The sequence below is a fragment of the Conger conger genome, chromosome 5, assembly GCF_963514075.1.
Source record: "Conger conger chromosome 5, fConCon1.1, whole genome shotgun sequence".
Lineage (NCBI taxonomy): Eukaryota > Metazoa > Chordata > Actinopteri > Anguilliformes > Congridae > Conger > Conger conger.
Genome location: NC_083764.1, coordinates 40995912 through 41008112, shown reverse-complemented (window position 1 = coordinate 41008112; position 12201 = coordinate 40995912). Strand labels below are relative to the sequence as shown.

General features: G+C 39.1%; 1 protein-coding gene across 1 annotated transcript in view; it reads left to right on the top strand.

Moving 5' to 3' along the window:
* Window positions 1-5646: 5646 nt before the first annotated feature.
* The window catches only part of rnf13 (ring finger protein 13), a 34141-nt gene continuing 27586 nt past the window's right edge, over window positions 5647-12201 (top strand). The window contains exons 1-3 of the mRNA XM_061242997.1: window positions 5647-5856; window positions 10207-10344; window positions 11112-11192. Of these exons, the coding sequence (XP_061098981.1) occupies window positions 10231-10344; window positions 11112-11192 (195 nt within the window). The 5' untranslated portion in view covers window positions 5647-5856; window positions 10207-10230. The remainder of the gene's footprint in view (window positions 5857-10206; window positions 10345-11111; window positions 11193-12201) is intronic.

The window sequence follows — 12201 nt, the reverse complement described above, 5'->3', positions numbered from 1 at the left end:
CCTGAACCGCTTTTACCTTCTAGGGGTCCATTTCCAATCTCCCTTCGGAGATCATAAAACCTTGGAACTGTATACTGGACAGGTGAAATTCACACTTCTCTGCCTTGATGAATAATTTGTTCTCCAGGAGGCGCTGTAGGACCTGACAGATATGGTGAATATGTTCCTCTTGGGACTGAGAGAACACCAGAATATCATCCAGGTAGACAAAGGTGCTTAGCCCTATCAGGTCTCGAAGAATGTCTGGAAAACAGCTAAATGAGACCAAATGGCATTACTCGGAAGTCATAGTGCCCAGCGTACCTGTTAAATGCCATCTTCCACTCGTCACCTTCATGGATGCGAACCAGGTGGCAGGCAATAAGCAGACCTAGCTTGGTGAAAATCTTGCTCTTTTGGCAAGTGGCAAAGGCTGAGGAGAAGGGCAGAGCATAATGGTTCTTGACCGTAATATCCCCGGTAGTCAATACATGGGCGGAGGGGTCTTTTTCCCCAACTAAGAAGAATCTGGCTCCAGCAGGAGACGATGATGGGCAGATGATGCCTGAGTACTGGTTCATAGTGGCAGTTTCGGGCGCAGACAGGGAGTAAAGGGGCTTTAGGGGGCATGGTTCCTGGGAGCAGGTTGTTCACACAGTTATCCGCCGGGTGAGGGGGCAGAGAACAGGCTCGGGAGCAACTGAATGCTTGACGCAGATTATGGTACTCAGGCTCTGGATAGGTCGATGGGTTCCTCGTCGATGGGTTCCTTGTCACGTGGAGGCTGGGGTTTTCCAGGACTGACCATGGACTTCAGACAGTTTGAGTGGCAGGTAGAACTCCATCGCATTATGGTGCCCTGGACCCAATCGATGTAGCCAGGGTCTTCCTAGAACCACCGATACATGAGGTGACTTCATAATGTAAAACACCACCTCCTCCCGGTGGTTTCCAGACACAAGGACTTCTATGGGGCAGGCTACTCTGTGGATGTAAGCTGAGGGGGTGCCGGTGAGTACACTGGTGTGTAGGGGTGTGCTCAGCTGGGACGTCTGAACCCCCATGTGCTGGACCAAGGATGGACAGACGAAATTGGCATCAGCTCTTGAGTCAACGAGGGCATGGACATAGAACTGAGCAACCTTCCAGGTAAGCAGGTGCTTTTCACAGACATTTAGACAGGAAGTGCCCAGGACCCCTGCAGTACAGACACGGGTGCTGGGTTATGCGGTGCTGAAGTTCCTGGGGGCTGAGTGGACACGGTTGATCTGCATAGGTTCAAGTGTGGGTGCTGAAGTGGACATGGGAGCACTGGGCCGATGAGGAATGGAAGTAGGTGATGGCGGATGCCTTGGAAGTCGACAATTGGCCCATCGTTCCTGCAGACACATGTCCACTCAGATAGCCAGATCCACTAATCCATCCAGTTCCTGGAGCAGGAAAATATAGCATATTACCTTAAAGTTTATTTGCTTTAAAGATAACAGCTAGTTCAGGTCAATTCAAATCCATAAATGAAAAAGACCTCAATACAGTACATGTGTTTAGTAAATACAACACTTTCTCAAATGTCTCATTTTACATCTTGATGAAATACTTTAATACACAGTACAGAATAGAATCAATGTATATCTATATAATCCAGGTTACCACATATTTGTATTTTGCGCCACTGAACACACAATTCTATATACAATGTGCTTCAACAAGATATAAAATAAAGTATATGTATCCAAAATAATAAAATACACTCACTGAGCACACAGGAACAGTTTTACTTTATTACACCTACTTATGCATGCAATTATCTAAGCAGTATCTAATAACCATGTAGATACGGATCAGGAGCTTCAGTTAATGTTCACATCTTTGACCATAGAATGAGTGTTGGTGGCAGACAGGGTGGTTTGAGTGTCTCAGAAACTGCTGATCTCCTGGGATTTTCATGCACACTAGTCTCTAGAGTTTGCAAAGAATGATACAAAAAAACCCCAAAAAATCCAGTGAGCAGACAGAAACACCTTGTTCATGAGAGAGGTCAGAGGCCTGACTGGCCTGACTGGTCAAAGCTGACAGGAAGGTGACAGTAATGCAAATAATCACACATTACAACAGTGGTATGCAGAAGAGTATCTCTGAACACACAACACATCATAACTCTAAGTGGAAGTTGCAGTTGAAGTCTAAAAAATACGTTTCATAAATACCTAATAAATTGCTCGGTGAGTGTATTTCCATGATTACCTGTAAATTTGTGGATTTAAATGACCCAATCACCCAGTAACACAAATATTACGATATTACACTTCAATGTTAGCCAGTTCACAAGGGCTTGCCACAGTGTCAAGTGGAATTACCCCATTCCGCAGCTTTTACTTTGTCAAACAAATGAACACATGATGGCGCCAGATGCTAGGTCTCAATAAAAGGTATTGCTACATTTTGTATCAAATGTTATTGCCGATATATTAAAACGACCTAGTATTAGTAAGCTAAAATGTGGATTTGATTTAGCAACCTAATTAATTATCATTCCTTGAAATTTACAGTTAATATTGCAAAGATCAATCAGTCATTTCTCAATCTATTTATAAATGTGACCGCTACTTGCAATTTCTATGCAATATCACATTATTTGGTTTAAAATCAAGATAATGAAAATGAATAAGTATTTGTGCTAGTTATTTTCTATAACATTCTTATTCCAATGGAGTTAAAACCGTAGTCTGAAATGCATAAAAAAATGTGGATGTAACACAAAATCTATGTGAGCAAAACTAAGCTGCTGTCAGTAACATTTACCTTAGCTCACCTGTCAGCTGAAATTAATTGGAATCACTGTAGCACAACATAGTATTATTTCACACAAAAATGTAAAATGTAAAGTGCAAATTTTACAGTGCAGTAGGCTACTACTGGAAGGAAGAACTAGCATGCATAATGAATGTGAAAGCAAAGAATCCTACCAGGCCCAACATATAAAAAATAATTGTCACCTCAACAGTTAGGGCAATGTAAGAAACATTAAATTAGTATACATTGAAGTTTTACTGTTATTTCAACAGCTGGAGCTTCACCCTACATCAAACCCCCAGCCACTTACCAAAAACACCACTGAGTGTCTGATTACTGGAGAGGCATGGGATTACAGGAAAAACATATCCTCTATACAAACCTCAATTCTATACCTTTATTCTGTGTAGTACATAAGTAACCAATGATAACAAAAGACAATCTGAATATTCAGGGAATTTTTTGTTAGATTTTTATGAAATTACACATCAGCTGTAAATGGTAGTTTAGCAGTTTGTGATAACTCTCTTTGGCTTAAAATATATATGGCAAATATTTGCAAACAGTGCCATTCGTTTTCAACATTTTGGTTATTTACAATACATTAATTATTATTTAATAATAAATGTTATTTTATGAGGCTTATCACCATTTAGAGATGATCTTCACACAATGTGATGGTAAAACAACAAAAGTACATAACAGTGTATTCATATAAAATCAGAGGACACAGTAATCTGCATCATGTAGTGAATCAACTAGATTTTTAAAGCCTACACTGACTGAACCAGATTTAGTTGATCAGGCAGACTGTTCCATTGGCGTATCATATACACCAGTGGCATGTTTGGTGGCAAAAGAGGACTGCATACAAGGAGAAGCACCTCATACCTACTCTCAAATATGAAGGTGGGTCATTGATGTTTTGGAGATGTTTTGCTTCCAGTGGTACAGGGGCACTACTTAAGATCAATGGCACAATAAATTTAATAAAGTACCAGGGAATTTTGGCAGAAACTGGTTGTCTCTGCTAGGAAGCTGAGACTTGATCATAGGTAGATTGTCCAGCAGGACAATGACTCCAAGCATACATGAAAACCACACAGAAATAGCAACATCCATGTTCAGCAATGACCATCTTTTTCCAGACTTCCAAACCCGTGGTCTGAACAGAAGAGCACAAGCACATAACCACAAACGAAAGGATATTATATTGAAAGGTTATGCATGGAGGAATGGTTAAAATGTGCTCTCTAACTTTATGACGAATAAAATGAAAATATTCATGGCTGTCATCTTTGCCAGGGGCGTTTGCACAAAGTACTCCAGAGTGCCAGTACTCCAGAGTGGAACCTGTTTTTTGTGGAAATATTAGAAAAATGTAAGACTTGACTCGACTGAATCATTAAAAGCGCACTACATTACATATGTTGTGAAACAGCTTATGTCAATAATTACAGTACCCCTCCAAGAGTATTGGAACAGCAAGGCCAATTTCTTTGTTTTTGCAATACACTGAATACATTTGGGATTAAGTTAAACATATGAACACGAGACAAGACTTCAGAATGTCAGCTTTTACTTCCCAGTAATTAACCTAGATGTGTTAAACTAGTTAGAACATAGCACCTTTGGTATCAGACCACCCAATTTTTAGGTAAGCAAAAGTATTGGAACAGAGAGTATTTAAGTAAATGAAAGTAAATAACACTTAATATTTGGTAGCATATCCCTTCCTTGCAAGAACTGCATCAAGCCTGCAACCCATTGGCATTACCATTTCACTTCCTCAGGAGGTGAAATGCATGCTCAATTGGGTTAAGGTCTGGTGATTGACTTGGCCAGGCTACACCCTTCAACTTTTTCCTTTTGTTGTGTTGCCAGTATGTTTTGGGTCATTGTCTTGCTGCATGATGAATTTCCTCCCAATTAGTTTGGACACATTTAAACTCCGTAAATTTGCAGGCATAATGTTTTCTAGATTTCTGAATTCATCCTGCTGCTACCATGAGGCTTAGCAGTGCACTGGGCACTAAAACAGGCAGTGTGACATGGAAAATGGAATCTACTGTATGTGTAGACTCCATTCCATTCCATTTTCCATATGCTTATTCCATGCCAGTTCTTTGCCACACTGCCTGTTTTAGCACACAGCACGCTAAAGAAAGAGCCTCAAAATGCTGCCCTTTGTGTCAATTTATAGGAAGATAAAACCCAGGGTTTGCATAATGCATTTTTGTTTGGTGATTTGCTTAGAGCTTTTGTCTACTGAAAAGCCTTAGTGAGCTCAGAGAAGGTTCTTGATGACAAAAGAGGTGATAGCCTATTTATTTGTTTATGTCATTCATTGTTAATGTCATCCTGTACATTAGTGTAGCTGTAGCCTATAGCCCTCATTTATGTTTAGTCTTAGTAGACTAGTAATGCTTAGTAGACTTTCGCACGTGAATATAAATACATAAATAACCCAAAAAATGATTTGTGTGCGTGCAGCCAGGAGATATGGTGGCCACCCCAGTAAAAAGAAATCCTAGAACCGCTCCTGCTATTACGTGATAATGACACGTTCTGAATTTACATCCGCATAATGTGTAACGAGTCTAGGCCAAAGCAAGCAGACGAATGAAAACCTCCATACGAGACCTCAAGTATTAATCACAGAACAGTTCAGTGGGATTAAGACTCCTTCGTGGAGTAACTCGTACAGATGTCGGTAGTTGTTCAAGGATAGTTGTAGTTTCTTGTATGTGGTTTTGTAAATTAATATGGACCTTTCGTGCAATTAAAATGATACTTTTTTTGACAAAGCATGGCGGAAGTCTTGCGTCACATGTCGGCTTTTCCATTCGCAGAGTGATATGTAGATTGTCCAATCATCGGTTCGGACTGGGACAAGCACTGAGCAGAGAGGAAGTTCCACACGCGCAAGCTGCTGTGCGATTATTGTTGACATTTTGCCATACAGAATTGCCATAATACGTAGCTACGTTTTTGGACCATGCGCTCAAAGAACAAAACACTGGAATGTCTGTGCTATTAGTAGGCTTTTTAATTAACCAAGGATCAAATCCGCCAGTTGCACCGGTAAGAAATCAAAATGGATTTGTTCAAACGACAACGTTACGAATTTGGGTTTTGTGGTTAGCTGGCTAGCCAGCTAGCTAAGTTAAATAGTTCCAGTTTGCACATTCTCGATCGCGAGCTTTTTTGGTATAGAAATGCTATGGTAACTAAATATTAAATGTAAGCTTTCTGAACAGTCTGCATGTACATAGATCGCCTTATTTTCTAAAATGTACACGGCATACCGCCATATTTCGTTACGGAATGTAGGATTTCATATAGGCATACACGATTTCAATATTTACACTCGGTAAAATATTAGATGGGACAGATAAAGCAACATCACAATTTACAGTGAATATGAGACCCCATTTAATAAAAACTCTCGAAGCATAAATGTTTGGATTCACATTATCATTGCCTGTTGGCAGATGGCCATCGACTGTTTCTATGTAGGTAACAGCGTAATTTAGGCCAACCCTTTCCGAGGAATGAGTAAGAGGTTAACAGTGCATCGTGCAATTTATGAGAGTACGACTGTCCTATGTTGTTCCTTCTGTGTTTTGCATTATGCATGCTTTATCTTTTCTCTGAAGAAATGAAATATTATGTTACAAGCACAGCACAAGAAAGGAAGAGTCCTGTCAGTTGTGTTGTTTTGAAGCCAGATCACATGTCCGCACGCAGTGGTTGACCCTGAATTCCTAAATAAGACTGCGGGGTGTTTAACAACAGATTGTCTGTCGAGGGAGTAACTTTACCCTGTTGTAATGCTTTATTTGTGGTGAGTATGATCGAGAGTTAACGAGTGGTGTAAGTTCAGAATCGTGATGGGGGAATTGTTATTTCTTACCAGCAGCCACACGGCAAGGTTTTCACTCTGGAGAAAACTTAGGAGCACTAGTGTTTTTTCATACTGTAGCTTATTAGGTGTGGTCAATACTTAGGAAAACACTATGTACACTGCAGCAGTGTGTCCCTGGCTTTGTCCCTACTGTTCTGTGCACTGTTTTACTATCTCACAAAAGCATGCAGTGGAGTATCATTCATTCCCAAGAACCATTTTAATTTAGCTAAGTAGTGATGTGGGGGGTTAAGACAAATAGTACTTGAAAATGGGTGTGCCAGAAAGTATCCTTGCCAAAATAAATAAAGTAAATATGGTCCATCCATATGAAGGAACTGAAAATATGCACCCCTTCTCAGCTTCTCTTGGGTTCCCTGCTAAGGTGCGGAATTGAAAATGGTGTTGTCTAAATGTAGTCCAGACGCAGTACTCTACCTAGCTCAGGCCTCTGCCGATAAGCTCTGATGAGCACAGTTTTAAACTGGGTGGCGAGATACAGACTGATTTTGAGTTGGTTTCCCAGAAAAGCTTGAAGTGTAAAATAAAGCTAAAATAAATCCAACTACTGGTCAATAACAACTTGATTGAGGGTTTTCTAAAGTTCATGTAAATTGAGTATTCTATATGCAAATAATAGGATTGCAGGGGGAAGCATTGTTTTTGAGGAAATGTTTGTGTACTAAATATGTAAGCATTCACCAGCAATATTGGCAGTCTAGGAGTCTAGACTTCATGGAGACTAGATTATTTTTAAAATGGTGTATGACGGCCAAATATTTCCCACATGCTATTTATGAAACAATGTCTGAAAAATAGCTATATAGGATACATAGAACATAGATGTGTTCTGAATGTGTATTTTTATATATGTAGGTTTTTATTCTGTCAGTAGTGGTAGGACACTGTGCAGATGCTGGCTTGGACGGGGCAGTAGCTATATGATGCATCTGAATCGTAACAATTCCCAGTTGGTTCAGCCAATTTTCAAAATCTCAAAGAGTTTGCCAATGGCATACTTGCATTATAGTATACTTATAGTATCATACATGCATTATAGTATACATGTCATGATGTCTATGGTGAATACAGGTTGCATGCCTGTATTTAGGCACATTTCTATATAGTTTTGGTGGGTAATGAACCATAGACAGTCTTTAAAAACGGATTAAATCCAAGCATTTGTCCAGTGGTCATAAAAATTGATTAAATCCATGCATTTGTCCAGTGGTCACCCTTGTTTGTTGCTTTGGTAGTGTTGGCGAAGCATTTGTCTGGAATTGAAAATTGTCTCAGGCAAGTCTGCTTAATGCTTCTTGGTTTGGTTGCCTAACACAGCCTGCATTGTTCTTAAACCACATACCTTGCTGTCTTTCTTTTTTAGAACAGGTCAGTGTGATTTAGAAATTACAGTCAGGTCTATAAATATATTGGAAGACCATATAGGCTAAATGTAGGCTTATTCGAATACGATAAAATACGATTCAAATATTTTATATTTTAAATATTTTATTGAATAATACAGGTAATTCTGTGAAATCAACCAAAGGTGTAGGAGATGGCCACTCTACTTTTGCGCAAATTTTCTTTGGATAAAAAACATATCTCTTGCTTGCAAGAACTGAATCAAGTCTGCGACCCATGATATGAGGAAAATATGCGAAAGTATATTTTCGTTGTTGTTGAATATTAAGATGACGATATAACTTCTGATAAGTAATCAAATGTTGAAGTGTGCCCAGTTCTAATGACTTTCTGTTTTAGGTACATTGCTAACATAGACCCTAGGCAATGAATAGCCTATGCCCACTGAATAAAAAAAAAATGTAAATACATTATTTCCAACATGCGTTTATTGAACCAATTGCACATGAACAGCCAATCAATTTAACGGAACATCATCTTAAATAAATAATAGTAATCGCAGTTAAAGCAGTCTTTTGCGATGTGTTTATCTAGCATGTTCATATTGCGATGACTATAAATATACGACATATCAGCAGCCCTAATCAGGTGGCTTCCAAATGTCTGATACTAATAAGCCACAAGCAAAATGAAGTCAAACAGACACAATGCCAAAGTCTGGGCAGAAAACAGCCTAGATATTCAACCAAGTAGATGGTAAGGTTTCTAAAAACTGTCTAAAAAAAAGTCTGATGCAGAAAGTTTGATATCCATGTAATGCAGGAGGCTTGGCTGAATAGCAATTTTGGTTTTTATGAGGAGATACCAACGTTATGGATGTGACAAGTCTGAAATGCACATTGTTTGACAATGTACTTATAGAGTGTTACCAATATTTAGCATATTTTTAGATATACGGTTACACATATGTTTATATTTTGCTGTTTTTGCATGTCGATAATAGGTGCCCATACTCTAAATGCCTTTGTACAAATTCCGAGCCTAATAACTTCATATGGCGAGTGGCAGCAGATATTAGACAAATATGGGACTCAACACAGCCCTTGATTTGCTAGTCAACTGGCCCAGTTATACTGCCTGCCAAAGACAGCTCACAGCTTACCCGAGATTGAGAATGTCGACTAGCTCTTCATCCACAAGCTTCTGTTTACAACTCAGCCCTGACCTGAACTGGTCTGTCCCCTGAAACTTCCCCCTGCAACCTCTTCAGACACAAAATGGCCCACCCACATAACTAATAGCTTTCGTCGCCTACTGTGGCATCTTTCTTTAGCCTACTGTTATGTAATGTGCTATGCTATGCATGTGCACTGTAAAAATAATTTTAAAAGTTTCCATTTTCCATTCATCTTTTTATCACAGAATTTTAACAAGTTCTTCATTTTCTTGATTTAGATCATTAGAAAATGAGTCTATCAACTACACTATGAGGGTTGACTCTTATGCTGATTAACCGGTCTAGTGTTTATGTAGAAGTGCTTGGTCACCAGAATTAGAAAACTGTGAAGGAACATGTTTCGCCTCTCATATGATTGTGTCAGGAAGTAATTAACATACATTGTTTTCATCACCACTTAATTTGCATAGCTACAGCTCATGCACCCGCAAAGAAGAATGTGGAGGACCAACAGGAAATGTGACCGAACTTGGCTAGATTTTATTTTTCTCATTGTGGCACATCATAAAGGATTTATAGCCGTCTAGCTGAATGATAGATGAGTATTTCAAGATTCCAAATCTGCACTTATTTACCAAAGTATTTTGTAAAATTAAAATTTGATGGCGCTGCATCACAAATATGGTGATGGATCATTGATGTTTTGGGGTTCCTTTCCTGCCAGTGGTCCAGGGGCATTTGCTAAAGGTGCAGTTCATCAAAAAATGAAATTAAAGTATGTTTCAACTTACTGGGAGTGCTATCTGTCCATTCAGACAATTTTGGACTCACCAACTATGTCACGCAAGCAGAAGTTTACCCCAAAGCGATTGGGAATGGACCTGCCAGAGTCTCCTGTCTGGGTTTTAGTCCTACTCCAATCCAGCCTGTGTGTGTGTTAGGTTCCAGTCCCATTCAGTTCCACATCTGTCGTTGTCTTCCGCAGGTGCTCCGTCACTCGGTATGAAAGATGCTGCTCTCCCTGGGAATGCTGATGCTGTCTGCCACCCAGATATACACCATCTTCACCGTGCAGCTCTTTGCATTCCTCAACTTGCTGCCTGTGGAGGCTGACATCTCTGCGGTGAGAACATTTACATTACATTACTGGCTTTTGGATAAGAGCGACATACAGTTGATTAGACTAAGCAGGAGACAATCCTCCCCTGGAGCAATGCAGGGTTAAGGGCCCAACGGCTGTGGGGATCTTATTGTGGCTACACTGGGATTAGAACCACCGACCTTGTGTGTCCCGGTTAATTACCTTAACCACTGCGCTACTGGCCGCCCCTAACGTTTATCTAGCCAGCTTGTTGGTTTATCTGTTGGTTATCAGCCATTGAACTGGCCAGACACAATAACTATAAACTAATATGAACTAACTTTGCCAGAATTGGTCATGCTTACCATACCATGAGTTACCATTCTGTCCATAAAACCCATCCTACACATTTGTTTGAAAATATTATTTTCAGAACTACAGCTAGCCTTGTTAGCCATTGAAAAGGTTTTGATTGTGGTGACTGTTTTAGAGGAACACCAAAACCGTCCCTTAATTCATTAATCCTGTTATTTCCTGAATAGAAGAAGAGCAAGAACCCTGCAAGGGGAAGCTAGGCCATCATATAATAAACAATTCTTAGCAGAGAGGAAATCCGTTGTGGAGAGTGAGATGCATTGCAGATCAGTGCAATTTAATGAGGACGCATCATGGAATTGTGAATCAAATTCACAAAAATGTCTATGTAACCAACATTGAACCAAACTAAAATGTGTGTTATCTTTACTTTTGTTTCTGTATTTTGCACTTGTATTTGTATTATAATGAGGTCTTGTTTTCTTATTTTTTAGTACTCATTTGACAACAAAACAGAGACCTTTGATGACCTGCCAGCAAGGTTTGGATACAGGCTACCCAGCGAGGGACTGAAGGTGAGGGACGGTTAATGAAAGGGGTTGGTGCGTTCCAAACCTTTTCAAATCCTGTGATCACAGATACAGAGCAGCCTTACACCCAGATGATCATGTGAAGGTGCTGTCTGTAAATGTTTATAAGGATATAAGTGAATGTTTATGTTATGAATGCAAGTGTACGTCTGTGTTAAATTGTTTTAAAAAAAGGAAATCATCACTAAAAACCTCACTTTCCACTGATTTAAAAAAAGGGAAATATTTTTACACAAATGTAATTTGTCATTTATTTGAATGGTTACATGCATTACTCTTTTTCTTTTAAACTGTTGTACAAGTTAATACCCACTAATTAAACAAAGCTGTAATTGGTACCTTTTTAGAAAAATATTTTTATTTTGTCTTTTGAAGAGATTATACAAAAAATAATGAGCAAAAGCATAATAAGAAGCAGCATCTATTGTGGACAGCTGCTATAGCTACTGTTCCTGTGTTCTCAAAAACAAAAACATCACTAACTGTAAGTGGAATCCATGAATAATGTAGCCTATGTGCGTCGACTTCTGAGAAACTGAAAGCTATTAAGCAACTGCTAGAACGAAGGGCGCTTTGATGCACGGGGGTAATGCAAGTTCAGTGGAAGCTATGGTAGGGATGGCTCATCAAGGAACATCAAAAGTGTGTTTTGCTGTATTGAATTTGCTGTTTTCTTTCTGTATTATATACTTCCTTCAGATACTTGCTTCCAACTGTGTCTTTAGCACCATGACTAAAGAATACAGTGAATGAAAGTTAGTAATGCTTAATGTCAGAATGCAAATTCTGTCCAAAAAAAAGAGGCCAAAGATAGCAGTTATTCAGAAAGTAGTCATGGAAAGCAATCTTCTGATGAGAACCCAAATACTGCTGGTTTGATAATTGGTTATTAACTAAGGTTTATACTAAGATTTATAGTTACACATAGAAATAAATAAATAAAAAAGTATCCTGTAATGCAAATTTCTTGCAATATTGGAGTAAAAAAATAAAT